General features: G+C 37.3%; 1 protein-coding gene across 1 annotated transcript in view; it reads right to left on the bottom strand.

Annotated features, from left to right (window-relative positions):
• Nucleotides 1-21877, bottom strand: part of DNAH7 (dynein axonemal heavy chain 7) — a 284014-nt gene that overhangs the window by 117409 nt on the left and 144728 nt on the right. The window contains exons 31-36 of the mRNA XM_024733634.1: nucleotides 19107-19319; nucleotides 16282-16380; nucleotides 11824-12072; nucleotides 9069-9218; nucleotides 1917-2099; nucleotides 1382-1558 (exon numbers count right to left, since the gene is read on the bottom strand). Of these exons, the coding sequence (XP_024589402.1) occupies nucleotides 1382-1558; nucleotides 1917-2099; nucleotides 9069-9218; nucleotides 11824-12072; nucleotides 16282-16380; nucleotides 19107-19319 (1071 nt within the window). The remainder of the gene's footprint in view (nucleotides 1-1381; nucleotides 1559-1916; nucleotides 2100-9068; nucleotides 9219-11823; nucleotides 12073-16281; nucleotides 16381-19106; nucleotides 19320-21877) is intronic.

Here is a 21877-nt window from a genome sequence, read left to right as displayed (position 1 = left end):
ATCAAGTCAGTATCACCCACATTCCTAACCAACCGCCCTGAAGTACTCTTGCCTCTTCCCTCAAAGTGCTGGGGCCAGAGCTCCCTCAAGATCTCTATTGCCACTTCCAAGGGACACATGCCAACCCTTTCCTTCACCTGACTCTCAGTAATTTCTGATAACACTGGCTACTTACTACTCAAAACCTTCTCCCCATTCCCTCTAAGTTGCTGGTATACCCAGGAATACAGCCTTTGCTCTTTTTTCTCTGGATTTGTCTTTAAGTAATCTTCATTACCGTGGTTTTAAATTCTACTTTCCAAATACGAACACTGAGATAAATACCTGCCTCAAGCTTTTCTATTATATTTCCAACAGCAGGAGAAATCCCAACCCTGTTTCCCTATATTTGATCCGGAGCAAAGTCATGCTAAAAGACCTTTGGTCCATATCTCCCAAAGCAGAAATTAAGCATCTTTCCCTACAGTTCCCAGCTGGAGGGTGTTTAAGAGCCTCATTGGAACTCCATCAACTCTCGGAGGCAAGAGACATCCATGCTTCCGGAAATTCATGCTGTCACTTCTCTCCCTTCTACCTTTCCCCCATCTCATCCCCAGGGTGTACTAAAAGAAAGAAAAATGGATTTGTTTGCTTTAGGACCTCTTTCAATTCATCTACCACAGGCTGGCTTCCCTTTCCGAATCACAGTTTCATTAGCTATCCATAGTAATCCCTAAACAATTAGATGCATTCATGCTAAATATAGCTGATTCCTCATTTAGTATGTCTAAAAAGCAGTAATATGTGTTTCTCCATGTGACCCACTATCCAGTTCTTTGGAAGTCATAAACGAGATTACTTTTTTCACTTGTCCTTTTTCTAATTATAAAATAATATATATTTATTTTAAAAGCGTTGGAAAATAAAGAAAAATTTCAAAATGAAAACTTGCTCCGGACGCGCAGGCTCAGCGGCCATGGCTCACGGGCCCAGCCACTCTGCAGCATGTGGGATCTTCCCGGACCGGGGCACGAACCCGTGTCCCCTGCATCGGCAGGCGGACTCTCAACCACTGCGCCACCAGGGAAGCCCCAGAGAGAGAACTATTTAGAATATTTTCACCCAGGTGTGATTAGGTGGGACTTTGAGTTTGTTTCTTAAGAGAGAAAAGATCCACCCAGTTTTCTCAAACCACAGGATGCTTCATTTAACATATTTTTTGGAGAATTATGTTAATTAAAAATTTTAAACTTTAATAAGAAAAGCATTTTTAGTCAAACTAGTTAAGAACTTATTTTAATATCTGGTAGTTGGCAATAAAAGTAGACATTAAAATGTATATATATGGCTAATTTGGATTTTCCATTTATTTTTTAAATATTAAAACTTTCATCCCTCTTACCTTTGTATGCTTTCTAATAAATTCAACAGAAACAGGAACCATTCTGTCAAATAAGCCTATTATAAATTCCTTCTGAATAATACTGATCACAGGAGGTAAAAGATTTATCCAAGACAACATCAGCGGTCTCCAGCCCAGCATATGAGGCTCCATGTAAATCATCCCACATCTGGAAACCTGGAAAAACAATCATTGTTTACCTCCAAGGAACTGCTTATAAAAGAAATATGACTTGATACATCTATTTCTTACAACCTTCAGAAAACTCTTGGGGAAAAAATAGCATACTTTTAGATAATTTCCTGATTTAATTTTTGTGTACGACTTTACCAAATGGTCCTAGGCAAAGAGGAAAATATGCCTGACACTTATATTTGTCAAGGTATGTCGACAGACACGGCTGCTCTTGGAGAATCACAGATGGCTGTTAAAATGAATTCTATAAATACTTTTCATCTAGAGTCAAAGTTACTAAGCAATAAACGCATTTATAACATTTCAAATTTATAAGCAGATGTGAAAACTGAGAACTTACAGTGGCAGGAGAAGCAACTTCTAAATCCATTGGTTCAAAAATAAGATTCATTTGTGGTGACATTTGGATAATCTCCCCGCTCATCAGACATAGTTTTTTGTTGTCATCCAGCACAGTGTTCATATTCTCAATCCATACGGCATCTACTGGCCCATCAAAAACTAACCATTTCCTATCTGGCGTCTGGTTCATGCATACGGTGAATAAAGGACAAAATTGGTCATGGAAGGGAAAAAGTTCAATAATATTATTTTACAACTTTAAAATGTAACCCCTAAAACTAATTGCACCATCAAAATGTAAAGGCATCTCTGGAATAAAGTGTGCATACATGTGTGAATATATATATATTCACTAAAGAAGCCTATATATGCCATGGATGAGACAGATATATATAACATCTTAAGATTCCATCTTTTCCAATGTTTCTAAACTCATATATAACATGTTTTAGAGAGTATCATAAGTAAAACAAACATGTAATTGCCAGGGAAAACAATTTTTATTCAGACTGTCTGACTCTATAGAGATTCTCTTTGGTGTTCATACAGATTACTTACTCTTGTGCGTTAAGTCAAATTTTTTGTTCCCTCCACTGAATGAATTAACACGCACATCCTTCTTGGGCTGAACTGTCTCATGGTGGTACAGGGCATTAATATCAATATAACCTTCACAATCCCACAATGAGAAACATGAAAATATTTACATATTGTCCAGAATATAGTAAATGTTCAACAAATATTAGCCAGAGGGAGCAAAAACTGATTCTCTTTTCTAGATCCTTATGAAGCAGCCCTTCTGAGGACACAGATGATGCTTTGGTTCCCCTTCAGCAAATGTGAATTTGAGTTGAAGTAGTGAAGGATCTGAATCCACCTTAACACATTCTCATTCCCTGTGACCAAAGACATTAATCCACAAGACAGTGGGCCTGTCTGGGCTCAAGCCACCCATACCCACACTCAGAAGCTAGCTCTGGCCACGCTCAGGAAGCACGGAAGAGCCTGTTATCTCGGAGATCACCTTCAGAGCAACTTTTCCTCCTGCTGTTGGGTTCCCAGGGCTGCTCATCTTCACTCTAAGATTGCCCTGTAATGGTTGAGTTGTTGGGCTGTGCAGCCTGAAAGACCTCACTTTTAATCTGATTCTACCACTTCCCAGCTGTGTGACTTTGGGACAGCTACTTAACTTCCTGGAGACTCAGTATTTATGGGATGTAGCTTCCTGGAAAATATAATGTGTACTATGTAGCTAAGTGTAAAATGGGAGATATCTCATGATTATTTCTTTGTAAATAATGTAGCTGCATACATTATCTGGAGACTTCACGTTAATCTGGGCCAGAGGACATCCACTGTGACAAGAAAGGATCTGAGACATCAAAGGATCTGGGACATCAATGGTCCCAGACCTCTGCCCGCCCCACCTGTGTCCTGAGAGCCAATCCTTACATTATTCATTGCTCAAGGCCCTTCAGGCAATAAAAGCAGAGCTGCAATTTGATGTTTTTCCTGTTATTACACTGACTCATGACGGGCTGGTCCTTAAGTAGGTAAAGAGCACCAAATTTAGGATGTATGGTAGTCAGAATAAAGCAAACATTTATATAAAAAAGACTTAAAACAAATGTCTGTAGCCTAGGCCCCTTTTCCTGTAAGACTAGCCTTAGCAAGCTGTCTCCATGTAATCACACTCCACTGCTAACATACGACAACCAAGTTAACATTTATTGGTCTGTGGACCCTTTTCTGTAACAGTGGGAAGCTGCCACTCAGTAGGGTAAGCCAGGAGTAGGTAAGTTCCCACTCCCCTTCCCAGCAGCCAGCAGCTGGCACACCCTTTACCTCTTCTGCTTTCCACAGGCAGCCGATTCTCTTCCTAACACACTAAAGGGTAAGTGTTGGAATTTGTAAGACATCGTTTTATAAAGGTCTGCAATTTCCTCTCTAAGCACTGGAGTCTATCTAACAATTAGTGGGTGTGACACTGACAGCTAGCTGAGCAGCAGGGCACAGGAAGAACATTATTGAAGGACTGAAAGGATCACGTTACTCAGATGCTCTCTTTCCTGGGTCACTTAGCCTGGAAAAAGAAGATCAGAAATACTCTCCCCAGTCTTCTTTGCTCCTGCCCTCTCTTCTGTGCATACTGAGGAGAAGATGCCTGCCCTCATGGTCTCGGGCCTCTCTGCAGGCACTAACAGTGCTCTTCACAGAAACACTGCCAGACTGTTCAGTAATGTGTTTTATTTATTTATATATTTTTTAACATCTTTATCAGAGTAAAATTGGTTTACAACGTTGTGTTAGTTGCTGCTGTATAACAAAGTGAATCCACTATACATATATATATATCCTCATATCTCCTTCCTCTTGCGTCTCCCTCCCACCTCCCCTATCCCACCACTCTAGATGGTCACAAAGCACTGAGCTGATCTCCTTGTGCTATGTGGCTGCTTCCCATTAGCTATCTATTTTACATTTGGTAGTGTATATATGTCAATGCCACTCTCTCACTTCATCCCATCTTACCCTTCCCCCTCCCCGTGTCCTCAAGTCCATTCTCTACATCTGTGTCTTTATTCCTGTCCTGCCGCTAGGTCCTTCACAACCTTTTTTTTTTTTAGATTCCATATATGTGTGTTAGCATATGGTATTTGTTTTTCTCTTTCTGACATACTTCACTCTGTATGACAGTCTCTAGGTCCACCCACCTCACTACAGATAACACAATTTCGTTTCTTATAATGGCTGAGTAATATTCCACTGTATATATGTACCACATCTTCTTTATCCATTCATCTGTCGATGGGCTGGTCTTTTGTCTCCTTAGGTAGGTTTATTCCTAGGTATTTTATTCTTTCTGTTGCAATGGTAAATGGAAGTGTTTCCTTAATTTCTCTTTCAGATTGTTCATTATTACTGTATAAGAATGCAAGAGATTTCTGCGCATTAATTCTGTATTCTGATACTTTCCCAAATTCATTGATTATCTCTAGTAGTTTTCTGGTAGCATCTTTAGGATTCTCTTTGCATAGTATCATGTCATCTGCAAACAGTGACATTATTACTTCTTCTTTTCTTATTTGGATTCCTTTCATTTCTTTTTCTTCTCTAATTGCTGTGGATAAAACTTCCAAAACTATGTTGAATAAGAGTGGTGAGAGTGGGCAACCTTGTCTTGTTCCTGATCTTAGTGGAAATGGTTTCAGTTTTTCACCATTGAGAACAATGTTGGCTGTGGGTTTGTCATATATGGCCTTTATTATGTTGAGGTAAGTTCCCTCTATGCCTACTTTCTGGAGAGTTTTTATCATAAGTCGGTGTTGAATTCTGTCAAAAGGTTTTTCTGCATCTATTGAGATGATCATATGGTTTTTATCCTTTAGTTTGTTAATACGGATTATCACATTGATTGATTTGGGTATATTGAAGAATCCTTGCATTCTTGGGATAAACCCAACTTGATCATGGTGCATGATGCTTTTAATGTGCTGCTGGATTCTGTTTGCTAGTATTTTGTTGAGGATTTTTGTATCTATGTTCATCAGTGATATTAGTCTGCAATTTTCTCTTGTGACATTTTTTTTGGTTTTGGTATCAGGGTGATGGTGGCCTGGTAGAATAGTTTGGGAGTGTTCTTCCCTCTGCTATACTTTGGAAGAGTTTGAGAAGGATGGATGTTAGCTCTTCTCTAAATGTTTAATAGAATTCACCTGTGAAGCCATCTGATCCTGGGCTTTTGTTTGTTGGAAGATTTTTAACCACAGTTTCCATTTCCATGCTTGTGATTGGTCTGTTTATATTTTCTTTATCTATTTTGTTTATCTTTTCAAAGAACCAGCTTTTAGTTTTATTGATCTTTGCTATCGTTTCCTTCATTTCTTTTTCATTTATTTCAGATCTGATCTTTATGATGCCTTTCCTTCTTCTAACTTTGGGGATTTTTTGTTCTTCTTTCTCTAATTGCTTTACGTATAAGGTTAGGTTGTTTATTTGAGATGTCTCTTATTTCTTGAGGTAGGATTCTAGTACTATAAACTTCCCTTTTAGACCTGCTTTTGCTGCATCCCATAGGTTTTGGGTCATCGTGTTTTCATTGTCAATTGTTTCTAGGTATATTTTGATTTCCTCTTTGATTTCTTCAGTGATCTCTTGGTTATTTAGTAGTGTTTTGTTTAGCCTCCATATGTTTGTATTTTTTACAGACTTTTTTCCTGTAATTGATATCTAGTCTCATAGCATTATGGTCAGAGAAGATACTTGATACGACTTCTATTTTCTTAAATGTACCAAGGCTTGATTTGTTACCCAAGATATGATCTATCCTGGAGAATGTTCCATGAGCACTTGAGAAGAAAGTGTATTCTGTTGTTTTTGTATGGAATGTCCTATAAATATCAATTAAGTCCATCTTGTTTAATGTATCATTTAAAGCTTGTGTTTCCTTATTTATTTTCATTTTGGATGATCTGTCCATTGGGGAAAGTGGGATGTTAAAGTCCCCTACTATGGTTGTGTTACTGTCAATTTCCCCTTTTATGGATGTTAGCATTTGCCTTATGTATTGAGGTGCTCCTATGTTGGGTGCATAAATATTTACAACTGTTATAGCTTCTTCTTGGATTGATCCCTTGATCATTATGTAGTGTCCTTCTTTGTCTCTTGTAATAGTCTTTATTTTAAAGGGTATTCTTTTCTAATATGAGAATTAATACTCCAGCTTTTGATTTCCATTTGCATGGAATATCTTTTTCCATCCCCTCACTTTCAGTCTGTATGTGTCCCTAGGTCTGAAGTGGGTCTCTTGTAGACAGCGTATATATGGGTCTTGTTTTTCTATCCATTCAGCCTGTCTATGTCTTTTGGTTGGAGCATTTAATCCATTTACACTTAAGGTAGTTATCGATATGTATGTTCCTATTACCATTTTCTTAATTGTTTTGGGTTTGTTTTTGTAGGTCTTTTCCTTCTCTTGTGTTTCTCGCCTAGAGAAGTTCCTTTAGCATTTGTTGTAAAGCTGGTTTGGTGGTGTTGAATTCTCTTAGCTTTTGCTTGTCTGTAAACCTGAATGAGATCCTTGCTGGGTAGAGTAACCTTGGTTGTAGGTTTTTCCCTTTCATCACGTTAAATATGTCCTGCCACACCCTTCTGGCTTGCAGAGTTTCTGCTGAAAGATCAGCTGTTAACCTTATGGGGATTCCCTTGTATGTTATTTGTTACTTTTCCCTTGCTGCCTTAAAAATATTTTCTTCGTATTTAATTTTTGATACTTTCATTAATCTGTGTCTTGGCATGTTTCTCCTTGGATTTATCCTGTATGGGACTCTCTGCACTTCCCAGACTTGATTATTTCCTTTCCCATGTTACAGAAGTTTTCAACTATAATCTCTTCAAATATTTTCTAAGTCCCTTTCTTTTTTTCTTCTTCTTCTGGGACCCTTATAACTCAAATGTTGGTATGTTTAATGTTTCCCCAGAGGTAGCTGAGACTGTCCTCAATTTTTTTCATTCTTTTTTCTTTATTCTGCTCTGCAGTAGTTATTTCCACTATTTTATCTTTCAGGTCACTTATCTGTTCTTCTGCCTCAGTTATTCTGCTATTGATTCCTTCTAGAGAATTTTTCATTTCATTTATTGTGTTGTTTATCATTGTTTGTTTGCTCGTTAGTTCTTCTAGTTCGTTGTTAAACGTTTCCTGTATTTTCTCCATTCTATTTCCAAGATTTTGGATCATCTTTACTATCATTACTCTGAATTCTTTTTCAGATATACTGCCTATTTCCTCTTTGTCTGGTCTGGTGCATTTTTACCTTGCTCCTTCATCTGCTGCATATTTCTCTGTCTTCTCATTTTGCTTAACTTATTGTGTGTGGGGTCTCCTTTTCGCAGGCTGCAGGTTCGTAGTTCCCGCTGTTTTTGGCATCGGCCCCCAGTGGGTAAGGCTGGTTCAGTCAGTTGTGTAGGCTTCCTGCTGGAGGGGACTAGTGCCTGTGTTCTGTTGGATGAGGCTGGATCTTGTCTTTCTGGTGGGCAGAACCATGTCCGGTGGTAGTTTTGGGGTGTCTGTGACCTTATTATGATTTTAGGCAGCCACTCTGCTAATGGGTGGGGTTGTGTTCCTGTCTTGCTAGTTGTTTGGCATAGGGTGCCCAGCACTGTAGCTTGCTGGTCGTTGAGTGGAGCTGGGTCTTAGTGTTGAGATGGAGATCTCTGGGAGAGCTTTCGCCACTTGATATTACGTGGGGCCGGGAGGTCTCTGGTGGACCAATATCCTGAATTTGGCTCTCCCACCTCAGAGGCTCAGGCCTGACACCTGGCCGGAGCACCAAGACCCTGTCAGCCACATGGCTCAGAAGAAAAGGGAGAAAAAAACAGAAAGAAAGAAAGAAAAATATATAAAATAAAATAAAGTTACTAAGGTAAAAAAGATTTTTAAATATTAAAAGTAAAGTAATAAAAAAAAAGAAAGAAAGGAAGAAGAGAGCAACCAAACCAAAAAACAAATCCACCAATGTAACAAACGTTAAAAACTATCCTTAAAAACAAACACCGGAAAGAAAGAACCGTAGGACAAATGGTAAAAGCAAAGCATATGCCTGGCACAGTATTAGATGCTCAAGATACAGGAGTGAACGAGAGAGATGATGTACTTTGGCCTCCTGAAGTTTATATCCAGTTGTATTTATATCAAGCAGGGCATAAAATTTCCTTGTCTCAACTATCTCATCCGTGGAGGGAGAAGAGACAGGCACCACACCCACTCACTACACTCAGGGGAAAGCGCTCCGCATTCTCGGCCTCGCGAGGGCCTCACCCCGGCACGTGTAGGGCAAGAATGGCGTACCTAGTGCCCAGAGGCCTGTCTCCTTGCGGCATCTGGGAGGTAAAGGGGGGCCACTTTACCTCCCAGCGGGAAACTCAGCGCTCCCGCCCCCAGCCGAGGAACCGGCAGTCTAAAGGCCATGGGCACACGGAGGCGAAGGATGCGGGGGCTTGGCTCAGACACTGGCTGGGGCGGCGGCCGGCGCCTCAAGGATCCCAGTAATGTGTTTTAAATAAGTACCTTGAGCTACAAATACAAATGTTTACTTGAAACAACTGAAAAAATTCATAACTCTTCATAGCATTGAGAAGTGTTAGCACTTACCGATGAAGCAGCAAATGCTCTAAAACTGACAGCGAGGATCCCGTCGGACCACTCATGGGACACTAAATCAAACTGCCCATACAGCTGACCCATGGTGACAGACTTAGGATTTAAAACAGTGATCTGAACCTTGTTTTCTTCCATTAACCCCTTAATAGAAAAAAAAAAAAAAGATTATTTATTTATTTAAAAGACTACTAATACTGTCATTATTCATGGAAAACATGATTGGGCATGTAGAAAATCCTAAAGATTCTACACAAAAACTACCAGAAGTAAAGAGTTCATTTAACAAGGCTGCAGCAAACAAAGTCATTATACAAAAATTGATCGTATTTTCTATAATGCCAATGAACAACTGAAAAATAAAATTTAAAAATACCGTTTACAATAGGATTTAAGAACTCATAGGATACTTAGGAATAAAGTACCAAATGTTGGTCAAAAGCATACAATATTTACCAGTGATAGATCAACAGGTTACATGTTCTTTTCTGCTTTTCTTTACAAACCTTAAAAATATTAACACCATTCTAAGCTCACTGGCATCACAGAAACAGGCTTTGGGCTGAAGTTGGCCCATGGGCTGTAAGTGGTTGATTCTTACTACAAAACATTCTCTGAGATAAAGTTAAATGATTTAAATATAGGCAAATATGTACCATTCTCACGTTGTGAAAAAATTAATATTGGTAAGCTGATAGCTTCCACCAGAACCTTGAAAGCTGGTATATGGAATTAATAAGAGATGTTAATACACTTGGGGCATAGGCTTTTTTATGTTTTTACTTAATAGACTTTATTTTTTTAGAGTAGCTTTGGGTTTACAGAAAAATTGAACAGAAAATATAGAGAGATTCACATATATTCCCTCCATCTTCCCGCCACTCACACACAGTTTCCCCTACTATTAAAGCCTTGCATTGGTGTGGTACATCGTTATGATTCCTCAATTCCTCAGTTCCTCCGCTGATACGGATTCTTTATTATTAACTAAAGCCCATGGTTTACATTAAGGTTTACTCTTTGTGTTGGACACTTCTATGGATTTTGCCAAATACATAATGTCATGTATCCACCATTACAATATATACAGAATAGTTCCCCTGCCCTAAAAATCACCTGTGCTCTACTTATTCACAATCATTTCTTTTTTATATAACAAGTTCAACTTATAACAGAACAAGTTCAACTCTTTCCCACACTGCTTTCTGCCCACCACCACTGGAGCCTGGGACATGAAGTACCAAACTGAAGAAAACATGTGGCAATAATAATGTGAAGCAGTAAAAAAAAAAAAAAGCTCAAGGTCTGTGTTTTCTTCTCTGTGCCCAGAAAGGGAATAAAGATGTGTCATCCTTAATTCAGAAGCATGGGAAAGTTCTATCATCTTAGTCAGAACAAAGTTGCTGCCATTAAAGCAAGGTGTTTGTCCCAAATGCAACAAAGCTAGTGTGAAGCTACAGCTTGCAAGCAGTGGCTATGGAGCCTTGCCCCTTTTACATTACCACAATGTCACTCTTAGAATTTCCTGATAGTGAATCACTTTCGGGCTTTATATTGGACCAGAATACATGCTCATACCTTCATCTTCTTTAATCTTTGAGTGGCACCACATTTGGCTCTTTTAGAGACTTATTTTTTATAGCAAAAAATTCGCCCCTATAACAATAAAACAACAAAATAGGAAAAATGCAAACAAAAACTGAGGAAAGCAAGGCAGGAAGGATAAAGGGACAGGAAGGGAGGCGAAGAAAGGAAACAGCATGAAAGGATAAAACCATAAAGGAACAGATGACAGAAATAAGTACATATCAGTTTGTTTGATAATAAATACAATTGAATTAAAATTCCCCTATGAGAAGATAAAGGCCATCAAATTGGAGAAAATAAAAGTTAAAACTAATTATTCTCCATAAAAAATAAATCACAGTGACAGCCAGAGTCACAATTAAAGACATGGGCAAATATATATGCAAGGAGAAAGCAGGGGTTGCAATACTGAAATTAGACACAGGGGATCCAAGGCAGATACTACAAGTAGATAATTTTATACTGGCTGAAGGGAGGCTCCACAATGAAGATGTAATGATCACAAATCCCATTTGGCTACAAACACTGAAATATATGAAGCAAGAACTATTTGAAATACAAGGGTAAGTAGACAGAAATGCAATATTAGTTGGAGAATTTAAAACAGCCTCACTCCTTTAGCCTATCAAAGTAGACCAAACTGAGATGTGTAGGACAGGAATTTTGAATAATATAATCATCGTTATTTACTATACTTACATACGCATGTATTATATAATGCATGCGTATGCTCACGCGCGTGCACGCACGCACACACACACACGCACGCACACACACACACACACTTCAGTACCACTAGCAGCCACTAACAAGTTTGCATTACAAATCTAAACACCAAGAAAATAAAAACTACTCTCCTAAGAAAGTATAAAAGAGAAAACTGTCAGGTTTTTTCATGTCTTCAGATTTTTTTCTATAATGAATGTGTTATCTTTATGATTAACCTCTTTAAAAAAAAGAAACAAAAGGGCTAGAGGCAAATCTGTGGCATACCCTTTGTATACTGAACTTCCTACTTGCTTTGTATTACTTTTCTAATTTTATTTCCTCTGTATTTTCATAAGTTTAAGTTACTGCATTAAAGTACCCTTTTAAATAACCATACATTCTATCTTGCACAAAGCTGATTATCAATAAATTAATGCATTAATAACACACTTACCTTCTCACATAGATCATTTAGTGCTCCAGCTAAGACGCGATATGCACTGGTTTTTCCTCCAAATGGTTCTCCAACAATCATAAAGCCATGACGCACAATCATCATTTCATATATCTGAAGAATCTTCTCAGAAAAGAATCTGGTCATTTGCAAATTCATGGAGTCACAGTTGTCTTTGATGGCTCCCAGCAAATCACTGTAATCTGGTTTTGGTAATTTCACCCCAGGAAACAAATCTGAAGTAATTCCCTAATGATAGATGATTTGGGGATTTACATTATCTATCTATACATTCTCATATTCTCTGTCTCTCTCTCTCTATGTATGTGTATATGTATATATACATATATATATATAGACATGTAGACATACATAAACTTGATAAAATTTCTTACATCCTTGTATTTAACATTGATGGAAATAGAGCCTTTGAGTAATAGTCCAGTATTTTTAACAGCTTCATAGAGGTATGATTGACATACAATCAACTGTTTATATTTAAAGGGTACAATTTGATAAGTGAAACCACCAACTCAATGAAGATAGTCAACATACCAATCACAGCCACAAGTCTCCTTGTGGCCTTTTCTCCTCTCCTTGCCACCTCCTGTCTCCATCCCCAGACAACCAACAAACACTGATTTGCTTTCTGTTACTATTTTTACTTGCATTATCTAGAATTTATTACGGGTGAAATTACACATTACAGGTACTACTTTATTTTTTGTCTGGCTTCTTTCACTTGGCATAAAGATTTGGAAATTCACACCTTTCACAGCATATATCAATAGTCCATTGTATTGAAGTGTTCCACTGTATCGAGGTGCCAGTTTTTAAATCCATTTTCCTGTTGATGGACATTTTCATTGTTTCCAGTTTGGGAAATAAATAAAGCTACTATAAACATGTGTATACAAGTCTTTGTATGGACAGATGCTTTCATTTCTCTCGGGCGAATAATGAGGAGTGGAATACCTGGATAGTACGGTGAGTGTGTATTTACCGTTTTAAGAAACTGTCTGCTTTCCAAGGTTGTTGTATTATTATATTACATCCCCCCAAGCAGTGTATGAGAGTTTCAATATTTGATATGGTCAGTCTTCTTAATTTTAGCCATAGTAACAAGTAACAGTATCTTCTTGTGGCTTCAATTTGCATTTCCCAAAGATTAACATTTTTTGCATGTACTTGTGTGCCATATGTATATCTTCTTTAGTGAAATGTCTGTTCAAATCTTTTGCCTATTTTTAATCAGTTTATTTTCTTCATGGTAAGTTTTGACCATTCTTTAAATATTCTGCATACAAATCCTTCATCATACATCTAATATGCAAATTTTTTTCTAGTCTCTAGCTTGTCTTTCATTCTCTTACCAGTGTATTTCAAAGAGCAAACTTTTAAATTTTGATGAGTCTATTTTATGAATTTATTGTTTCATGCATTGTGCTTTCGGTGTTGTATTTAAGAAATTTTTGCCTATTCCAAATTCACAAGGGATTTCTCTTGTTTTCCTCCAGAGATGTTGCAGTTTTACATCTTTTTAAGTTAAAAAGTTAGAGGATGAACACGATCTGATTTGAAGGCTTATTATAAAGATGGGGTCACATTAGTATAAAAATACAAAAATGTATCAATGGAACAGAACAGGGAGACCAGAAATAGACCCACACACATGTGAACAACTCATCCTCAACAAAGACTCAAAGGCAATCCCGTAGAGAAAAGATTAAAAAAATAGTCTTGAGCAAATTATGCTAGAGTACCTGGATTTGTCAAAATAATGAACTTCCATCCATGCCTCATACCATATACAAAAATTAGTTCGATGGTATTTTAATCATTGTAGTGGGTAGTATGTTAATCAGCTTAGCTTCTCTCAAAAATGTATGTGCACCTGGAACCTCAGAATGTCCCCTTCTTTGGTAATAAGATCTTTGCAGATGTAATTAGATAAGATGAGATCATACTGGAGCCCAACTCCAGTGATTGGTGTCTTTATAACAGAAAGGAGAGGAAGACCCAGACACAACGACACCCAGGGAAGAAGGCCATCTAGTGGTGGGGACAGAGACTGAAGTAATGACAAGCCGAGGAACATCAAAGATCACCAGTAGCCATCAGAAGCCAAGAAGAAACAAGGAAGGATTCTTTCCTAAAGGCTTCAGAGGGAACCAACACTTTAGTTCAGACTTTTATCCTCCAGAACTGTGAGAAAATCAATTTCTATTGTTTTAAGCCACCAAGTTTGTGGTACTTTGTTATGGCAGCTTTAGGAAACAAATACAATCATATAATGTATGATTGGAAAGAATTATACTTCCATATTTAGTGTATATGAATGTACAGAGTTGATTTCAAGGTCTAAGAAACATCCCTTTATAAACCGCTAAGGCTTTTTCATAAGTATTATAGCAACCTATGTGATAGATACAACTATTCATTTCACTCTGAAGATAAAAGTGAAAATTCAGAAGAGCTTAATATGAAAGCATACATTCAAGCTATACCTTAGAACTGACAAACTACCAGTTTAATCACCCCTAAATTTAATCCTTTAAATCCTGTTATGGATAAACTGATCCCAGTTCACTGGAGCAGTAAGTTTCGTTGGGGCAAAGGAGAGAAAAAGGCAACGCAGTAGGGTCTTTAAGATCACTCTACAGCCTAGCTGAGCGGCTGGAACCCCCTCTCCCTCATATACTGGCCATGAATACAAGTTACTTATGATCTCTGTGCCACAGTTACACCACGTGTAAAATGGGGATAACAAGAGCACCTGCCCCGTTAGCTGCTTATGAGTATTAAATAAGTTGCTATTCATAAAACTCTTAGAATAAGGTCTGGTCCATTGTGAATGCATAGTGTTTGCTAAGTAAACAAAAATATCTTCTCAGATTGTTCAAATTATTTATGGTTAACCTTGAAAGAAGCAGATAATTCCAGATCATATCTGGTAGTCAGTAGGTCTCAGCAAAGACCAGTTCCCTTCACTCTCCCGCCAGGTAGAGAGTTGGGAATATGTGGAGCTGTCCTTCTGGTTCTCACACTGGGAGAGTCCAGAGACACTGGGGGAGGAGGGATGCCAAGTGTTCTGCAGCGTATGGGACAGTCTCTCACAACACGGAACTGTCCTATTTGAAAATGCCAGTTGCGCTCCATTTAAGAAATATTGTTCTTAATATTATTCAATAAATGTTCACTGAATGAATACACAGCTGCATAAGAATACAACTAGATGAGGTATACTTCCACTTGATAAAAATAAATAGAGCTTTTACTCCTGGAAAATCTGTACAGTGTACTAGTACCAAAGAAACTGAGGGAAATTTTTAAGAAGAAAATTTGAACCTATTCCTTGTAGATTTGATCTGCAAAGCATTAGCACTGTCAACTCTAAATACTAAGGGAAGTCCCTTTCAGAGTGATGAAACATGGTCGCTATGGATAGCTAACGACACTGGACCACACTACAGTGGCAGTGTCACGTCTCCACCCTCCCCATGACAGCCTTACGACTTCAGTCTTTAAACTTTGGAAGCTAACTGCCCATACCTCAAGGCAGCACAAGAGAGAGCAACATCTACCATGTGTCAGCAGCCCGCTCCCAAGCCCTCCCCCAATTTCTTCTGAGAATGGGAAAAGGAAAAGAATGATATCACATGACAAAACAGGAACTTTAACCATCATTCTAATAGCTCTTCTCAACTACTTATAATTTAATTGTTAAAATGCAACAAGATTATTAAGCCTAATTCTTAAATTATCCTGAAAAAAGAATTTCATAAAAGCCATTGTACTCTTCTAAAGAAATTAAGCTTATTTTTTTTATTTCTCCAATCATTAATTTGACAAACATTTACCAAGTATCCATTCTGTGCAAGGGATTCAGTGATGTGTTAGACCAATTACTTTCCTCCACGGAGGAAATTCTGGTGAAATTTATAAGCAAACATGTTTTGTAACTTTTGTGTACTTATTATATTCTGCAGAAAAGATGAAACTTAAAAATCCCAAGTTGTTAAAAGTTATCCAGGGGGCTTCCAGGGGGCTTCCCGGGGGCTTCCCTGGTGGCGCAGTGGTTGAGAGTCCGCCTGCCAATGCAGGGGACACGGGTTCAGTGCCCCGGTCCGGGAAGATCCCACATGCCGTGAAGCGGCTGGGCCCGTGAGCCATGGCCACTGAGCCTGCGTGTCCGGAGCCTGTGCTCCGCAACGGGAGAGGCCACAACAGTGAGAGGCCCGCGTATCGCAAAAAAAAAAAAAAAAAAAGAGTAAAAAGTTATCCAAAACAACAAAGCTAGCTAACACACTTCAAATAAAACAGAATGATCTATGTTTTTCTTTGCCATATCATCGTTTTCTGTAGTGGAAGTTTCTCACAGGGAGTTGCAACCATGGACGCTTGATAAATACATTATTAGAAGAGTTTTGATACATTGTAATAATAAAATGTTCTTACCTCAAAGAGTGGTAAATCATGGGATAAAAATTTTGGTAGATTTACATCAATAATAGATCTAAGCAGAAGAATTTCTTCATTTTCATTTGGATATTTCAGCTGAAAGAAAATATGCTCATAATGATATCTGCAGCTATTAACTGCACCCCCTACATGTTCACACACACACACACACGAACACCAGGCCCCAGAGGCAATTTAAGCCCATGCAAAAGTGTTGTTCTTACTTATTTCCATTTAATTGGACTGTTATTAATTTTAGAAACTGATGATTATACTTGGTGAATTTTCTACCAGTTTATAATGAAAACCTAAGTTGAACTGACTACTTTTTCACAGATGCCCTGGGTAAAAAGCTATTGGCCATGAATTCCATATAGTTTGGGAGCTGCCGTTGCCTCTATATTGGGTAAGAGCTTGCTTGTCCTATGCATTCAAGACCAGCAGTGGGTTGGTAAAGTGAAAATAATCATTAAAGATGGGCAATCATTTTTAAAAGATGCACTTACATTTAAAACATATAAACATTCACTCACTCTGCCCATATTTTGGTGCCAAGACCTTTTCTCTGAGGGTAGAGTTTTGGACCATTTTTCTTGTTGGAAAAAAAACGCATCAATAATGAATCATTTGCTCTGTCCAGTTTTGTTGTGTTTTGGTTTTGTGTTTTTTTTTTTAAGATTTTTTTTTGTTTTTGTTTTTGGTTTTTTTTTTTACTTTTCATTTTATATTGTATAGCCGATTAACAATGTCATGATAATTTCAGGTGCAGACCAAAGCGACTCCACCATACATATACATGAATCATTCTCCCCCAGATTCCCCTCCCATCCAGGCTGCCACTTGGTTTTGTGTTTTAAAGATGATCATGGTCTTCAGAGATACTTGGGAGACAATCTAAGTGTAGCATCCTTAAAATTTTTAAGGTTTTTTCCCAGTTTTATTCACTTTTCTTATCCATACCTAATTCAAAGTCATTTTTTTTTAGCATTTCATCTTCACTGAGTCTTTCTTAAACAATGAACTTAGTTTTCATAAAAACAAAACTCTTCTTTTCATGCTCATATACCATCCATTTCATTGACAATTAATTAAATGACATAACGACAGTAACATGTCCGACTGGCTTCAGGGAGTTTTGGGAACAAGCCACCTGACTCTGGGTGAGGAACAGTTCATCTGATAGAAGGTGGGAGGGCAGAGCAGCACGCTGCCTGCTGGCTGCATGCTTAGTACCAGCGCGCTTGAGTGTGATCCCCAGGCAGAGTGGAGAGGGCTCGTTAATACACTAAGTCACTTAAGTAGAAGGTGCTTCAGAAAACTTACGTTAAATTCTAAAAAATCTGTGGTAAACCCAGAGTTTACTAAAAAATCTGGTTGAACCCTCAACTTGTTGCTCATGTCCATAAGATGGTTCAATAATTCACAAAAAAATCTGAACTCAGCAATATTTCTCCCAGCTTCTATACTTTATTCAACATCTTACTCCAAAGTTTCTCCTACCATCATGCATTTAGTTTTCCAGAATCTTCTTCTTTTTCTCTAGAATCTTTCTAATAAATCCCATGCTCCTACTTAACTGGCTTTAACCTTACAAAGTCAGTGATGCCTGGCAATCAAGGTTAGCTGTCTCTAAATTTCCAGGGCCTCCAAAGCCAAAGCTAGTCCTATTCATATGGACTTTGGATCAACCTAACCACATGTAAATTATGAAGTGTCAGAAGTCTCTTTTGTTATCTGAGAGGCTATCATCTTAAAGCAAATGTTTAAATTGCTTTTTGACATAATAGAAACAAACTTCAAAATATTCAAGCCAACACATTCAACAATTTTCAATTAGCTTTTGACAAAGAATGATAGGATTCATTTGCTGCATAACTTTAATAGCTCAATTCCATAGTCAAGATGTCAGTGATGACATATACTAGGACAATGCATTTTCTTTCCCATTATCTGACCACAATGTAATCATGACATGCCAGGTTAATACAAATTATTGCTTCTAGTTGCATTTGTTTATTACAAAAAAAAAAAACAATGACTTGAAGTCATGTTAGGCTAATGTGAAACAGAATATCACCACTATATATCAGAATCCTTGGTAACATTATCATAGAAGATTAAAATGCATGCCATTGTTTTTAATCACACAAGATATATTTCAAAATCTTTATCTTCTGCAGTCATGAACATGAAAATTTTATAAGCTCCAAAGCCACAGTTTGCATTTTGCTGTTAATTATAGCCTATCTTGCTTACTTTGATAAAGAACAAATGTACAGTTATATTTTATGTTTCTACAAAAGACTTTCAATGAAAAATTACCCAAGTCTTCAAACATTTTATCAATATAGTTATGATTTATACCATCTTAAAATGCAAACATTATATTGCCAATCTATTACTGCTAGTCTGCAGTTGGCTGCAACTGTGTAATTGTATTAAGTAACAATGTCTAGGGGCTTCTGTATATATTTATTAATTATACATAGATTATTTCCTTTAAAGCTATTCAATATATATGTTCATATATAAATGCTTTCAAAGTATTTCTCAGCAGCAAGGAATTTTACTCCTTAGTAGAACCTAGTTTCATACAGTTAAAATTGTGGAATGGAACTCAAATCACTGATCACATGTCTAAGGTTTCACAAATCATAAAATGTCCTTTTTCACGTGTGCAAATAATTAATTATGTTAGTACGATAACTGAACTTTTTTTCAGTTGATGAAACTAACCAGTTAGTGTAACCCTTGTGAAGACACATGGTCCTGAGATTTATAAACAGGAAATGAATGAGTAAGAAGCCACTTGAGTTTTTTACCTTTAGATTCCCAGCTGCGGTGAGCACTGACTTCACAGCTCTCATTCCATAGTCATAGTGATGTTGTGATGACAACTGCTCTGAACACAGGCGATATGTAGCCACAATCTTTACCGACAGTGGCCGAGCTGTGACAAAGCCACAGGAGTACAGGACTATTTCGGCAATCATGGCATAATCAGGCACCATCATTGCTACTGTCCGAAAGAGTGCCTATGGGAGGGGAGAAAAGGTGCTTTTTGAAAAAGACCATCATGGAGATAAGCCTACTCTTTCCTTCATAGCATGTTACAATGTTATAGCTTTTCTGCAATAATATTAAGTTACAGTAGCCAGATCATATGGATAAAAACACTTTAAAATGTGACTTCTTGTTATTGTATATAATAACTAGATCATTAACTTTTTATATAAATATGTTTCCTTAAATTATGCTTTGAGAACGCTTCAAATTTCTATCATACCTAGACCTTTGGTGAATTATTAATTTACTTAAGTGTTAAGTATCCATTACGTTCTATTTTTTGTGGGAAGTAACATGCCATAGGGAAAAAGCAGACTCTGCTGGGATGTCCTAAAGCCGGGCTTCTCATCTGGGCTGGTGAGAAAGTGCCTGGTGTTGGGAGACTGGGCTTCAAGTGAAGCTCTCTGGCATCTAATTAATTAAATGATTTGGGTCTCATCAGGTAACCCCTAATAACAAGACTATGTTACATAAATGGTGTAATTTGAGATATTTTTTAACATTTTTGAGTCTGCAGTCACCATGTCAGTCTTTCACCAAGCATAATAAAGGCAAGAAACTGAAAATAAGTCCTGGGTAATTATTACTAGAGACGAATCAATTTTCCAAATTCTAAAGATAATTTTTTCCTCATAGTATTTTAAACATTGTGGGACAAATAAATGTTGTGTGATGGAAAGTAAATAGAAAACTGAATAGATTTTAAAAGAATAAATAAGAAAATTTAAGTTTAAAATGTTAGTATGTGTCAGGATTTACTTCAATAGCTCATACATGAAAACATGGCTTTCTTGTACTAAAGCAGGAGAGCAACAGTGCTCTAGAAAAATGATAATCATATTCAGATAGTGAATAATAATTATAGTAAATGACAATTTACTATAATGCAGACAGTTCAGACAGTTTATAAATACCTGCTGGGAATTAGCTGAATTACCGAAAACACAAGGCAGATGGAAAATGAGGACATTTTACTTAAGTGAGCTGTTATGACGCTAAAGTTGAGAATAAAAGATTTACATCAAGCAAGATCCTTCCAGTGTGTTACATTAATTACTAGCTAGAGGCCTTAGTACTGCTATTTTATCAATAAGGTTACCATTCAAGAAAGGCAAGAATAAAATGTTAAAAGTATATAGCATGAGCAAATAATTCGTTAACAGAGAAGCTTAAGCAAGTGCTCTAAACCACTACCTACCTGGGAAAAAAGACGGCAAGAGAATTACTATACACATGGTACCTCTTTTAAAGGGGAGGTTCTCAACAACTTCTTTTTAATGAATAAAATAGAGAATGAATGAATGAACAAATGAGTTAGCTGGTCAATGGCTAGGTTAGGGTGATACAATCTTTCTACAATAGTACAAATTGCTACTAGCTTGGGATCAACATCCAGGTCTGTGTGTCAGGTCTCTGACACACCAGGTACTTTACAAATTCCTATTCACATTCTCTTAGCACTATTAGCAAAGTGGTTGTGGAACACAATGAAACAGACATATCCGTGGCCAGGAGAACAAAAAATAAAGTACGGTACAGAAGTTTCAAGGAGTTATCATGGATTCTTACTTATCACAGAGAAAAGCATCCTCATCAAAATATTTTTTTAGGCCTAAACTGTTATGGTGGTAGACATTCTCATTCATTGATTCTCAAACAGAGTGTGTGAAATACTGATATGATACGGTTTGGGATCTGTCAGAGATAATTTTTCAGTAATAGCAGTAGGTTTAAGGGTAATTTAATGCTCTAAAAAATTAATTTGGATTCTGGTTTAACCAATGGCATACTTTCTTGAGTGTAAAAAAAAAAAAAATGGGAGAGTATAGATCCAGGTAACCTGCCAGGGTTTGAATAAATTCCAGTACATGTAATCAATGTGAGTATTACCCTCCATGTTTATTACCTCAGCAGAAAGAAATGACTGAGAATAGTTATTTTATTGCTTCTGTCCTATAGAGTGGACGAAGAAGGGTGGTACATAAGGAATTACATACACTTCCTAGAGTATGCTTCCAAAGGACTACATTTTGGAACAACATCAACAACAAAATCTCAAGCAATAACTTCTTACCATTTCTTCCTTTAAGGATTGGAAATAGATTTCATAAATGCGACCTCTTCAGGAATTAGCTAAGTATTAGTTGAGTGAAATGGAGGATTCAGGATCTAGTTCATTTTTTTTCTCTGTACTAATAGGGTGTTTCATGCTACTTACTCTGTGGAAAGTTATGGATCATGTTACTGACTTTGTGACATCAGAAGATCTAGAATACGCCTATTCTCCATACTACCCAAAGCAACCTACAGATTTAATGTGATCTCTATCAAATTACCCAGGACATTTTTCACTGAACTAAAACAAATAATCCTAAAATTTATATGGAACCATAAAAGACCCAGAATTGCCAAAGCAATCCTGAGCAAGAAAGAACAAAGCTGGAGGCATAACCCTCCCAGCCTTCAGACAATACTACAAAGCTACAGTAATCAAATAGCATGGTATCAACACAAAAACAGACATAGG

This window comes from Neophocaena asiaeorientalis, unplaced genomic scaffold, assembly GCF_003031525.2.
Source record: "Neophocaena asiaeorientalis asiaeorientalis breed wild unplaced genomic scaffold, Neophocaena_asiaeorientalis_V1.1 scaffold24, whole genome shotgun sequence".
Lineage (NCBI taxonomy): Eukaryota > Metazoa > Chordata > Mammalia > Artiodactyla > Phocoenidae > Neophocaena > Neophocaena asiaeorientalis.
Note: the sequence above shows the minus strand (reverse complement) of the source record. Positions and strands in the feature narration are given on the sequence as shown.